This window comes from Gambusia affinis, linkage group LG10 (assembly GCF_019740435.1).
Source record: "Gambusia affinis linkage group LG10, SWU_Gaff_1.0, whole genome shotgun sequence".
Lineage (NCBI taxonomy): Eukaryota > Metazoa > Chordata > Actinopteri > Cyprinodontiformes > Poeciliidae > Gambusia > Gambusia affinis.
The window spans coordinates 7,430,195-7,444,245 of NC_057877.1; the positions used below are offsets into that span (position 1 = coordinate 7,430,195).

The 14,051-nt window shown below is 38.9% G+C and overlaps 2 protein-coding genes across 3 annotated transcripts; both read left to right on the forward strand.

The window, feature by feature from the left end:
- Positions 1-137: 137 nt before the first annotated feature.
- Positions 138-3,667, forward strand: pigx (phosphatidylinositol glycan anchor biosynthesis, class X). Its single transcript, XM_044130034.1, has 6 exons — positions 138-260; positions 541-625; positions 1,857-1,992; positions 2,078-2,291; positions 2,944-3,044; positions 3,166-3,667. Exons 1-6 carry the CDS (start codon positions 197-199, stop codon positions 3,301-3,303), a joined length of 738 nt encoding a protein of 245 aa, XP_043985969.1. The 5' UTR covers positions 138-196; the 3' UTR covers positions 3,304-3,667.
- Positions 3,298-12,040, forward strand: pak2b (p21 protein (Cdc42/Rac)-activated kinase 2b). 2 transcript variants are annotated; one of them, XM_044130032.1, is made up of 15 exons: positions 3,298-3,424; positions 5,623-5,957; positions 6,071-6,174; positions 6,265-6,415; positions 6,671-6,702; positions 6,800-6,913; positions 7,068-7,200; positions 7,282-7,345; positions 8,866-8,914; positions 9,199-9,311; positions 9,454-9,571; positions 9,677-9,776; positions 9,867-10,063; positions 10,824-10,961; positions 11,057-12,040. In XM_044130032.1, the coding sequence occupies exons 2-15, from the start codon at positions 5,774-5,776 to the stop codon at positions 11,141-11,143; spliced, it is 1,584 nt and encodes a 527-aa protein (XP_043985967.1). In that variant the 5' UTR covers positions 3,298-3,424; positions 5,623-5,773; the 3' UTR covers positions 11,144-12,040. The 2 variants fall into 2 exon arrangements, with proteins under 2 accessions (XP_043985967.1, XP_043985966.1); XM_044130031.1 differs by lacking the exon at positions 3,298-3,424 and adding an exon at positions 3,862-4,185.
- The last annotated feature ends 2,011 nt before the right edge of the window (positions 12,041-14,051 follow it).

Consider the following 14,051-nt stretch of genomic DNA (forward strand, 5'->3'; position numbering starts at 1 on the left):
ATTAACTTTAATTAAAACTGATTATTCAATTTTAAAGCATATTATAACAGCTTGGCAGCGACATTAAACACTCGAGGGACTGGATTTATAGTCAGGCAGGATTCTGGTTTCTAAAAAACTACAAAATGGTCCTACGATATTGTCTTCCGTAAACATTTGAATTAGGAAATATGAAAATTTTGCTTTAGCGATTGTGATGTACTTTGAACTGTTTTTTGTTTTGGCTTGCTTATCTAAATGCTATTCTTTGAACAAAGAGGGTAAGTAGTATAGTTAGACGTCTTCTTTCTTGGCAAGAAAACTTATCTATTTTTACGGTTTAATGTCTTACAAACGAAAGAGATTAAGATTTTCCCTAAATGTAAAAACATGTCCTCTTGTGAAGCACGTCTCCGAAAATACATTTCACCAAAATATCTTTGACCAAGACATTATACTATGGACAGATTAAGCCAAGAGCTCATATATGTATATATATGATATATATATCTACTAACTCTTTCCAAAATGTTTATTTGTTTAATACTCCTACTTTTGCAGATGAGCAGGAGCACTGCGATCAGCTCAAACAGTGGCTAGAATCCTCCTCTGTATCCTTGGAGCTTAGCAAGAAGGGCTTCCACAGGTATTTGTTTCTTCACCTGTCATAACATTATGACCACTGGCAGGTGAAGTGAATATGTCTTCATCGTGACATATTACGTTGTCATTAATACCAGGTGGACAGTTTGTCCTCGAAGTAGATGTGACAGAACCAGATAAAATTGGCAAGCTTAATGATTTGAGTGCATTGGACAAGGCAAAATTCAGATGCCTTTTCAAGAAAATGCTCGAGATTGTGAAGATAATGTTGGTTCTCATAGAAAGTAGGGCTGCACCGATTGCAGTTTTCGCCAATTACAATCTTTAAAAAGTCTGACCTGCTGATTCAGATTGTGTCCAATACCAGATAAGTTCGGGGTATGAGATCGTCTTCACATGTATGTGTCGACCGATCACCAAACTCCCAAAATTAAGGAGATTGGTGTCTATAAATCAGTGCATCCCTAATGGAAGGGTATCCAAACAGCAGTTTTCGGGATATTTAGCTGCAAAGTTGTCAAGAATGGAAAACAAATTATTTTATGGAAAAAACAATAAAACACTACTCCTATACTACAGAAACATTTTAAGAGCTCAAAAAAAGTTTGATGTGTTACCCTGATTTTTAAATTCCCATCATCTCAATCCAATTGGGGATCTGGGATGACAAATGACAGATTTGAAGCCCCACCTTTAAAATCTGCCACTAACATCTTGGCGCTAAAAGCACAGCATAACTTCAAGTGTGTAGTTGTTGCCTTGACTCATCGGTGCAGGGCTATTTGGGCAAGAAAAGATTAAATTGATAAGAATGGTTGACTCCAAAATTTGCTGCAGAATAGTCATTCACCACACACAAGACAAGCAATGAAGAACCCTCTCAGATGGACTGCTACAACTCTTCCAGTGTAGCAACCAGTATAGAAAGTCTTGTTGTGCAACAATCAGCTGTGAATGTAACTCTAACACCTTTTTCACACAACTAATACCTTCATCCCATCATATAGTAATCTAATCCCTTCAAAAAACAAATGTCATTTGAGTACTATTTTATCTTTTTGAGCAAAATAGTCTTTGAAATTCTTTATTGCTATTATTTATGTTTCACTGTACTTTACTGCTGCGGTTTTTGAAAAAGTTGTAATGATTATATATCTGCTGCTGGAATAAATACAGTTTGTCTATTTAGCAGGTGGCCATAATGTTATTTCTAATTCATATACATGTTGTAAAGAGACAAAAGGCTTGAGAAACTAATTTCTGTTGTGTTTTAGGGAGTTGACAACCACTGTTGAGCTCAGACCAAGTGTACTCAGTGGTGCCAGCATTTTGCTGCTTTACAGATGGCCGAATGGCATCTTTGTAGATCCATACCAACTGGCATCCCTAAGTGATCAAAGCAACTTTGAGGTAACACCATGACAACCATGGCACAGTATATTGGTCCACATTTGCGTATATTTTTTAAAATTATCTTTGTCTTCATTTCTTTAAGATATTGCTAGATTCAGCCATTGACCTGGAAGTGCCTGCTCACAAGACTTCTGGATTTCTTACCTATGTGTTTCCCTTCTATACTGGATCAGCTCCTAGTTTCCTAAAATTAACACTTCCAGTACACGGGCGCTATCACGAGCCCTCTTTTGCTGGGGAAGCATTCGCATCTGTTCACATTGAACCTCCTGACCTGCTACTGCGCACTGAAAAATGTAAACAATTAATGTTTCCTTTTCCTTTCTTAAATTGTACAGATGCGCCAATCAGATGTTGTTTGTTTGGCTAGCTTTTCCTTGAGTTTTCCCACCAATTCCAGTTTTGACATATTAGGGGATTTCCCACCCCCACCCCCCTCATCCAAAATTATAATGCAGAGAAATGTGCTGCACTTTTTTTGATAGATGTATAAGTTTTGAATCTGACAGAGAAGACATTGTTTACAAAATAATCCTCATTTGTGCATCACAGTATAAATCCTTGACTATTAGATTGTTATGCCGTTTATAAAGAGCATCATAGTTTAATTGTGCATTTATAGATTGAAAAGTGTGGACATTTTTAGTGTTTCTAATCATTCATTTAGTAAAAAATAAATAAATAAATTACGAGTCAGTATTTGACCTACCAATAAGAGCTAGTTAAGAAAATATTGTTTGATTTCAATCTTTGGGTGACTGCTTGGTGCATCTCTAATAAATATACAATTTATTATCTGATCTAAATTGACAATATTTGTGTTGAAGATGTCTTGCTTATGCCCTTGTTTGCTCTCATAGAAGAAACTCAAAGGGAGGATTTGTTTTCCACATTGAACAGATAGTACAACTTTTAATCAAACAGATTTTGTAATTTCCTCCATTCCAGGCTCAGATCTTCGCAGAATTGAGTCTCATTCTGTAGTGGACGCTCCATGCACTGTCAGCAATTCCAGCACATGCTCATGGGTGAAAAAAGCTCTGCAGCAGGTGCTTTTTTTTCCTCTAAATTTTTACAAATCATTTTGTTAACAACAACAACAAAAAAAGAAACAATCCTACTGTTCAAATCTCCTTCTTTCTCATTCAAAATATATCTTGCTTCCTTTAGGAGTCCAGCGCCGTCAGTGTCATGTTACCGGTTGGTGACGGGTCAGCGACGATGCTTGTCTGCGGTGGGACTCTTCTTGCCACTATGGTCTGCTGTGTGACGTTGTCTAAATACATGTTGAAACATCGAATCGTTTAAGCTGCAACAGTCAACAGGACTTGTTCTAAATGGGATTATAATGTGGAGCAGTCGTGTCTGGGACCTGGATTGTCCTAGCTGCTTTCCGTAAACACAAGACAAATCTGTGAAAGAATCCCAGGTATCCACATTAAATTCACCCCGAGGAGCGTAATGCCACTCAATGTTTTTACAGATTTTTTTTAAATTCATTTTTTTTATGTGAAATTTAAATTTTGTTGTTGTTGTTTAAGCAGCTGGGAAACAGAAATAAAGAATGTATAGAGCTACAAATGAGGTTTTAGATAAATAAATTAATCTTATATTTCCTTGCACATGTCAATATAATTTCTAACGTTGATGAAATAAACATGTGAAACATAAATTTGTAGACTAGTATAATTTCAACTCAAACCCCTTAGAAGGGATCTCCAGTTGTGATGAAATATTCATATATTTAATTGTGTAAAACTTCAGTTTCAGCTTCAGTTATTTTTTATAGTACTTTTTTCCCCTGAGTTTTTTTTTTTTTTTTTTTTTTTTGTATTCAGTGTTTGAAGTGCTGAGTATCTTTGTGTTGAAAGGATGATCTAATGCCCCTGACGGCTAACTTTCCCCCTCACTCCATTCATTGGAAGCGTTGCCTCGCTGAAGGGGCCAGGGCTGGGTCGGTAGTTCCGCTTCCCCCCTTCGCCATAGCGGAATTATCCCAGGGCCGAAAAGACTGATGAAAAGTTGAACTGTAAATAGTTGGACTCAGGTTTTTACTAGGGTGTTTGCGCACAAGGTGTAGCAGTCGGAGCCCAAATGTTACGTCGGGAGCATTTTTAGCGGATTTGTCATCGTTTTTCCAAACCGTCGGGGATTGTCCGGGAGTCAAGTTGAAGCGGTGTGGAAACTCCGGTGAGCTCCGCCGCTTCTGCGTCGTCTCCGTTAGCCCGCTAGTTGGGAACATTTGCAGGAGCCACTTTGGCCTTTTCCATATCCTGTGCTGGGCTGTTAAAACTCCAAATGAACGACGGAAAGTTTTGAGCTGTACTTTGGTTAATCATTTAGCGTTAGCTTAACAGTCTTTAACCACGTTAGGTTTAAAAGAGCTGGTGTAGCATGTCATGCTTAGCATAACTCTTAGCTAGCACACTTGTTGGTCAAGCGGTGAATGCTAACGTTAGCCTGCTAACGCCCCTGTTGGTGCTCAATTAAATAGCATTTAGAGACAATTAAAATGGTGGAAACACGGATATTACTGGAAAGTCTGCCAAGGCGGAGACGAAATATCAACTAAGGAGCTGTTAGGTGTCAACTTTACAGTGCAGGACATGAAGAAGGAGTAGCTTGCAATGTTTTCATACTAATCAGGATGTGTATTTTGCATTAGACGCATTTACTTTGGATTAATTTGTAGTTTCTCCCAATGAAACTCTAGAAACCATGCTGCTCTTTTCAACATACAGTAATTGTTTAAATTTCAGGTTAAAATGAGAGAACTTTTGACTGTATAAAGAGGAGGCCACACTGTGATTGCACATGCCTTTTAAGTTTTTACACTTACTCATGTTGTGCTTTATTAAAACCTCAAGAGATGGAGCAACACGACAGATAGATGTTATCACACACTTGCAGCCCAAATCGTCTAAAAGAACAATGAATAATAACAAAGGAATAAGGAAAGGAAGGCAATGCAGCAAACAAAAGACAAATCAAACTCTTAAAGGTATTACACCTTCTTTGTTCAAATACAGATCCAGTGGAACAGTGAGCTTCACAAATGGAGTTCACTGTGTTTAATGTAATGGTAGTGGCAGCATCAAGCTGTGGAAAAGTTGTTGTTGTTTTGTTAGCAGGAACAGTGAATTGAAAATCTGTGGCAAGTCTTGACATCTCAGAGATTTCCCAAAATCACTCCATGCAATCTGTCACAACTTGAGAGATATTTTGCAAAGATGAATGAGCTAAACCTTCAGGCTCCAGATGTGCAAAACAGGTAGAAATCTCAATGTGGAGCTGTATTTGCAATTAAAGGTAGTTATGTTGATACTGACAGGGCTGTATATAAATGCATACCACACTTGTAAGACTCTTATTTTGTAGAATGTTTTTGAAATGTTTGCATCTTCTTCTTTTCCTCTTCACAATTATGCACTACTTTGTTAAATTTGTGGTTTCAGCTTGGCAGGAGCTACGGATGCTTAAGTTTATACTTTCAAGGCTTAAGTGACAACATAAATGGGAATGTTTTCCAAGCCAAAGTGACTCTGGTGCAGTTTATAGACATCCTCTGCTGTATTTAGAACTTTAATAGTTATTTTCTGTTCTAACAATAATTAAACTTCTTCCCAGGTGCCTCTCGGTGCTTCGTCTCCCATTTATGTGAACACTAACGCCCCTTCTGATGTGAGTCTTGCCTCCCTTGCTCGCTCATCTCAATCCTGAACCACTTCTTGTTTGGCTGCCTGCTCTGCCCCGCGCGGCACGCGTCCACCTCTCTGCAATGTGCGATAACGGGGACCCCGAGGACAAGCCCCCCGCCCCTCCGGTGCGGTCAGGAAGCACCATTTTCGGTACCGGCGCCGGCAAAGACTCGTTCTCGGCCAACCACAAACCGCTGCCGTCTGTGCCCGAAGAAAGGAAGCAGCGGAAAGGCATCATGTCCATCCTGTCGGGGGCCGAAAAAGGTGAAGTCAAGGGTTTGAAACTTGATGAGAAGCTTAATCCAAAGATGCGCTTGTGGTAAAACGTGTGGTTTCAATTCTTTAAAGATTTGGTTTCTTTTTTTTATTTTACGTAGGTAGGAAAAAAGATAGAGACAAAGAGCGACCGGAGATCTCGCCGCCCTCTGATTTCGAGCACACCATACACGTCGGGTTTGACGCCGTTACGGGGGAGTTCACAGTGAGTTTTCACTGTTTGGGCAGTCTTGTTGAAACTCACTGTCTGCATTGTGTGTGAACTTCGGTTTTGTTTTATTTGTCTCATGCGTAGGGCATGCCGGAGCAATGGGCTCGACTGCTGCAGACCTCAAACATCACCAAGTCGGAGCAGAAGAAAAACCCACAGGCTGTTCTTGACGCCCTGAAGTTTTACGACTCTACGGGCAACGGCCGCCAGAAGTACCTCAGCTTCTCGTCCTCTGGTGAGAAATTAAATTAAATTAATTTATTTCGGTCGCTTTAAACCTTTCCACACACAAGTCGAAGAAAGACGAAACACACAATGCGTCAGATCCAACAACAGTACAGTCCAGTTGAGTTCTGCTCAGAATAAAAATGAAACTCAGCTGATCATAAAATACCAATTTGGGGGATGGGGGGACGCAGCACTGAGCTTGAAGTACTTTCTGTGGCGAATAAAAAAAAACCTCTTAATTTTTGTGGTTTTCTTTACACAGAAAAAGAGGCCTTCCCTGCAGGACCTCAGTCTGTAAGTAATTCAGACTTGTTTTTAATGTTTGTCTCCAGTTTTAGTGCTGCTCTCTGTGTTTTGAAGCTGAATAAACATTGCTTTTATTTTGAATAAGCCTGTGAAAAAAAGCTCAGAACCCTCATCTCCGAACATCAAAGACATTGATGACGACGACGACGATGAAACTCCGCCCCCGATCGTGGCTCCAAGACCAGAACACACAAAGAGTGTAAGTCGCCACTCATTGGTCTGTGGAAAGAAAATCGGCCATCTTTGGTGTTTTATTCTTGATCTTGTTTAACTTTTCAGCTACAAAAGTTGTCACTTTTTTTAGTATATTTTTAGGCCTTTTTATTTCATTATGTATTTGGTCAACCTTCCAGATGTACACCCGCTCTGTAATTGACCCCATTCCTGCTCCAAGTACGTGTCCAGACGGGGATGCTGCCTCTAAGTCTGCAGACAGACCAAAAAGGAAGACCAAGATGACAGACGAGGAGATCATGGACAAACTGAGTGAGTTATCACCAAACTACACGCTTCTCCTGCCTACAGGTCTCTTCATCTTTCTCATGATGTTTGTGATGTGGCTCACAGGAACCATAGTAAGCATCGGAGATCCCAAGAAGAAGTACACAAGATATGAAAAAATTGGTCAGGGGTAAGTTCAGACGTGTCGTGCAAAATCTTTCGTCCCACAAATTCCTTCATGGGATGAAGGAATTTGTCTGCCCTAGAAGTATGACGAGTTTCTACGTCTTTTGCTGTATTAGTGTAATTGTAGCTGTAGATTCTAATGAGGCTAACATTAGCTGCTACGTTTGTAAATAGTGATGCTTTCGAGTTTTACTTGAAAGTCAGAATTTCAAAGTTGGAAGAAAACTCAGAGCACCAAATAAATAAATAAGGGTACCTGTACTTCCCTAAGTTCATTATCCAATATGGCTTCTGTCAATATTGTTCAAATTAACTATGTGCATGTATAATGGTTTGTACCTCATTAAGCTAGTTACACAGATAGCATATTGCTACCGCTGCTTGTGAATATATTTCGTTGGTGTTTGAATCAATAGACTAGCTTGGTAGTGGTCATTGACACGGCATTAAGCAAATCCATCTAGTTTTCCCGAGTTCCAACATGAATGCCCTCAACCTTAGTTTGTTGTTTAGAACCTGTTGTTAATGCTCAGACTAGTTAGCGTAGCCTCTGATGAGTGTGGATAAGCGGATTTCCTGTTACGCTAAGTTGTTTTTCAGCCATGAGCTCATAGAGCGGTGCGTACACCAGCATGTTTGACAACACCAAGACCCTCCTCCTGGTTCTGATTTGTTGTTTCTGACTGGGAGCGGTGCATTTCTGCAGATGGCAGTAGGAGCCCAGGGAGGGTGCAGAGAAGCTTGATATTTTATTTTTATTTTTCACATATTACCTGTTTTCTGACTATATGATGACAATTTTATTAAACATGTAAAAAAAAATACATTTATAAAAGCTTATATATACAGAAGCTTTAATGACCATACAAAGTCTGATATTAAAAATAACAACTTTAGTTTTCTCAAACTGCTCATAAAACAATTGGATGTTCATTAGAGAAAGCATGCAAGAGCTTCATTGCCTTGTCTTTAAAATAATTTACAAAACTGTTTATTGTATTTACATTGCAAATTATAAAAACACAGAATAATTCCCACAAATGTACAAATGTAGACGGTAATTATAATGTAAACATAAAAAATTACTCGTAGCTCACTCAGCTCTTCTGCTCTCAGCTTGATTTCAGTTCCTTTTTGTTTTGTTTTAATTCATATATATTAAATTAGTTTCTCAGCCATGTCACTTTAATGCAGGCACATTTCGCTTGATAATATTGGGCACACTTATATTAGGTCAGAATTTCTCACATAGAGAAGTGGGTCACTTCTTTCAGCAGCCATTTGCTTTCACAAGTGGTTCTAGTGGCTTTTGAATCATAGTGTGGGTTAACGTTTTCACACACAGCTTCTGCATTGTGGCTTTCATTTGTTAAAATAAATGTGTATTTTTCTTTATTTTAGAACCTGGTAATCTAAATTGAGCATTTTACTTCAGTTTATTACTGTTTTATTTTACTGAATTTAAAATATGAGTGGATTGTTGCCTGAAATGTGTCTAAATTGGTCCATTTACACTTTTTGCAGGGCATCAGGAACAGTATTCACCGCCATTGATGTCGCAACAGGACAGGAGGTAATAGAATCTCAAAAAAGATGAAATGTGGAATTTTTTTCTATTATTAACTATTATTAAAGGATGACTCAGTGAAAAGGTTTGCTTACAACGATAATTTTAGGGAGCCAAATTAGTAAGAAAATCACCTTTTATGCTTCAGAAATCTTATTAGTAGTGAATCTATAGAGAATCTTTTTTTTTTTTTTCCTTTGTGCACTTTTCAATGACAGGCGTTTGGTTTACGTTGAACCCAATCTCACCATTAACTTCCACATTAAAGCTGTGGTTATTCATTTTGTCAGGTGGCCATCAAACAGATCAATCTACAAAAGCAACCCAAAAAGGAGCTAATCATCAACGAGATTTTGGTGATGAAGGAGCTGAAGAACCCCAACATTGTCAACTTCCTGGACAGGTGGGATTAAACTTTAACATTCCTTGTGTTGTATGTTTAATAATGTGCCACTTGGGGGTGGGGGATCCTTATTGGTTGGTTGTTTTTAATACATATATATATGTATATATAGATTTTAAACCCCAAATGTTGTTGTTTTCAGCTTCCTGATGGGGGAGGAGCTGTTTGTGGTGATGGAGTATCTGGCTGGCGGGTCGCTGACGGACGTCGTCACAGAAACCTGCATGGACGAGCCTCAGATAGCTGCCGTCTGCAGAGAGGTGCTCCGCACTCGTCCTGCCTCCGGCAAATTTAAGGAAAGTCCTACGCCACGCAGAAGGTTAAACCGTCTTAACAATTTTTTTCCACCCTCTTCTCAATTCCAGTGTTTACAAGCTTTGGATTTCCTACACGCTAACCAAGTCATTCATAGAGATATCAAAAGTGATAACGTGTTGCTGGGGATGGACGGTTCTGTAAAGCTGAGTAAGTATGACTTCCTTACAAGCAGCTTCGTTCTTTAGCCTGGAAGAAAAAAAAAAACAAACAAACATGTCCTCCTTCTTTCTCCGGCAGCCGATTTCGGCTTCTGTGCCCAGATCACTCCTGAGCAGAGCAAGCGCAGCACCATGGTGGGCACGCCCTACTGGATGGCCCCCGAAGTGGTGACCCGAAAGGCTTATGGGCCGAAAGTAGACATTTGGTCACTTGGTATCATGGCCATTGAGATGGTTGAAGGCGAGCCCCCCTACCTGAACGAGAACCCACTACGAGTGAGTACAAAGAAATGCTGGTGACGTAGGGTGGAGTGTTAAAAGTTGATTTGTGTTTTAACAAACAAAAGCAAGAAACTTTGTTCTCTATATTCAGAGTAACTATTACCTTCAAAATAAAAAAACTTTTATCACATCTTATGTGATTAAAAACATCACATAAGATGATTTGATTCATCTTGTGTTTTTTCGGCACGACTGGACTCGTGTAGTGGAAGTGTAGTGGAAGAAAAGCAAACTGACTTAATCAAGAATTTTGAATTGGTTTTAGATTATTTAATTGGTTTGGAATTGGAAAATGAAACAAGTTTCAACAGCATCACAAATCAGAAATCTAAAAAGTACATTTGTTTTCAGTCTTTGTGACGACACCTTTCACTGCAGTTCAAGCTGCAGATGAAAAATGGCTGAAGCTCAGTCACATTGCATGGTTAGCATCTGTGAACAACAAATATCCTGTTAAATTTAATTGGACTTTGACTGGGCCATTTTAAAACACGGATATTTTTACCTTAAGAATCACCGTTATTGAGCAAGTTTGTGTGCATGAACAAGGAATTTGACTGTCTTTTGAAGGCAGTTGTGTTACACTGGATTTTATTGAAGGGCATCCGAATAATGCACACCTCACTTTTCAGATGTTTGATTGTAAAATAATTACGTAATCATCTTCCCTCCACTTCACAACTATGTTTTCCATCACATAAAGTCTCAATTAAAACCTTATACTGCTTTTGTCTCATCTCAAACCCTTTGCCAGGCATTATATCTGATTGCCACAAACGGCACACCCGAGCTCCAGAATCCAGAGAAACTGTCTCCGGTTTTCAGAGACTTCCTGAACCGCTGTCTGGAAATGGATGTAGAGAAGAGAGGCGGAGGCAAAGAGCTCCTACAGGTAAAAACAAAGTCGTTATTTCATGTGGTGGTGTTTTTTTTTTTTTACAGTACTTTTTTCTGATCTTGCTGTCAATTTGTGTCGTTGCCGTTCAGCATCCGTTCCTGAAGCTGGCGAAGCCGCTCTCCAGTCTCACGCCTCTCATCCTGGCAGCCAAGGACGCCATGAAGGGCACTCGTTAACGGATGAAGCCCAGCCGACCCCCTCCTGCCTTACTTATGCTGTGCACAGATAATGTGCCAACCGTTTAGATTTCGTGCCAGACAATAGGCTGAGAGTGACTTGCCAGCCTTGATGCACCAGCCTTGTAAGCCCTGACGAACCTCACTGTGAAGACCAAAAACCGGGAGCACAACCCCCCCGCCACCCCCTCCCACCCCCACCCACCCCCACCGCTGTCAGCACGAACTCTTACCGTCAAATGACAAGTCAAACTAAAGTGCTTAGTTACAGAGTCAGGCGTAGTTCATTTTTGTACATCAAAACTGGTGACATGTTAAAACTAGGCTTGTATTTAACTTGGAATGAAGAAGACGCCTAGTTTAGTTTGTTGTTGTTTTTTTTTTTTTTTAAATCAGCTGCCTTAAACAAATGCAAAATGTTGCCTAATGTATTGTTGATTGTGTCTGTTTTGTGTTTCCCATGATTTTTACTACCTTTGTAATTGACATTTTCAGCCTGTCAGTATCGTAGTTATTTTGATACTTGAATTTCACATTCGTCCCCCCGGCCCACTCCAGTCTCCTGGTCCATATCGTCTGATTCAGTGGACGTTCTGTTTCCCAGTAGGCCCATGTCGTGTGGACATTTCTCGTCTCGGTTTTATAGGAAGCGTTTCAGTGCATTATTCATCGTGACCATGTGCTGTGATTGTGATGTTCTTTAGCTGACAGATCTACTGTACCAGTTCCTTCCCCCTGTATCTGTAGTGTCCTGATGCCAGAGGCACACCTTGCAGGCATTTAAATGTTAGATTGACAGGGTTTATACTTTATTCTCTGTTGCTATTAAAACGAGTATTGTATGTTGGACTCTGTCCTTTGCATTCTTCCAGACTAAACAAGTGGACTTTTCTCACACAAGGGTTGTATATTTTTTATGTAGCTTGAGAACCAGTTACCAAATGCTAATTAGATTAAAATAACTGCAGACAATAAACTATTTTTTTTAGTCTTTGTCAACACACAAATAAATACAACTGGTTTTAATATTAATTGGTGGTGAGATTATTTGTGTGAAAACTTTTTAATAAAATTTAAAATGATTAATATTTAAATTCTGTTTACAAGAATCTGACCAGATGATTTTGGTTAGTGCTCCGTGTGCACTAACCAAACATTTTTGATTATATAAATCAAAAGCATTATTTTTAAAGCTGCGTTTTATTTCTATTGTTTAGTGATACTGTTAGTTAGTGTCATTCTTTCTGGACATTCAGTGCAAATATTGCAAGAAAAGTTTTTTTTAAAAAACGGCCCAAAACTTAAAACATAAAAAAATCCTGCATTTGTTGCTATGTCTATTTGAAAACACCAACTGTTTTTTCTTAATTTTTTGTCAGAGGTTAACAAGAGCCATTGTGAAAGGTGTAAAGACTGGCACCAGAACCGCAGGTTCCAGCCCCCCTGTCAGGGTTTCTGTAGGTTTCATCAACTTAAATTTAAGACTTTTAAGTTCATTATGACAGGAATTTAAGACCTGTGTCTCCGTAGGAATGTATGAACATCATCCAGACAACTGGCCATAAGTCTGAACTTTCCCATGAGGAACCCCAATAGAACTAGTGAGCTAGCAACGTTATGTTAGCACTTAGCAGGTAGCCTCTACTGTCTCAAGAACGCAAAAGAAACTCCAATGGTAAATGACACTCCCCCTAACTCCAACTCAAATCCCCTTGTTGCTATTTTAGTTATTGTTTTATTATTATTATTATTATTATTATTATTATTATTATTATTATTATTATTGTTGTTATTATTATTATTATTATTATTATTATTATTATTATTATTATTTATCATTATTACTTTATATTTAGATTTTGAAATCTGCCTCTACTTTGCCCTCTACAGAGTTGCACTGTTGTCATTGCCACAAAACACCTTAAGATATTCAAGTGTTACTTCATCTTTACCCAAATTGAAGATTGGAGAATATAACGTGACTGATAGAAAGTTCAATAATGTTCTGCTTGTGACTGCCTTCACATCTAAATTATTGAATGATTACAAAAATAATATCTTTGTCTATGATTGTAAAGGCGTTTTTCCAAGTATAAAGCGGCGGTTCCTCTAACCAACCATCACCCACATATTATACTATGTTGATGACCTTGATAGTCAAATATCTGACATGGTAAATATTGTTTTCTTGCTTGTTAAATATCATATATACTGCTATAAATGGAGAGGTTCTACTCCTTGTTTTGATTTTTTTTCTTAACCAATTTAAACTGTATTACACCTCAATGAAACATTTAAAATCTGTTTATGCAGAAAAAGGTAACTGCCAGTAAGTAAGTACCGGTAATCTTGCTCTATTTATATTCATTTGCCTTATTGTTTTGTTTGTCTTTAGTTTTAGCCCCAGGTTCTGTTTCCTTTTCTACTTATGTTACAATGCTCTTTGTACCTCAACGAGTCTTTGTATACTGTTTAATCCATCCATCCATTTTCTTTACACCCTTCTTCCCTAATGGGGTCGGGAGGGTTGCTGGTGCCTATCTCCAGCTGCGTCCTGGGCGAGAGGCGGGGTACACCCTGGACAGGTTGCCAGTCTGTCGCAGGGCAACACAAAGACATACAAGACAAACAACCATGCACACACACACTCACACCTAGGGAGAATTTAGAGAGACCAATTAACCTGACAGTCATGTTTTTGGACTGTGGGAGGAAGCCGGAGAACCCGGAGAGAACCCACGCATGCACAGGGAGAACATGCAAACTCCATGCAGAAAGATCCCCGGCCGGGAATCGAACCCAGGACCTTTTTGCTGCAAGGCAACAGCTCTACCAACTGCGCTACTGTGCAGCCTATACTGTTTAATAATAATAATAATAATAATAATAATAATAATAATAATAATAA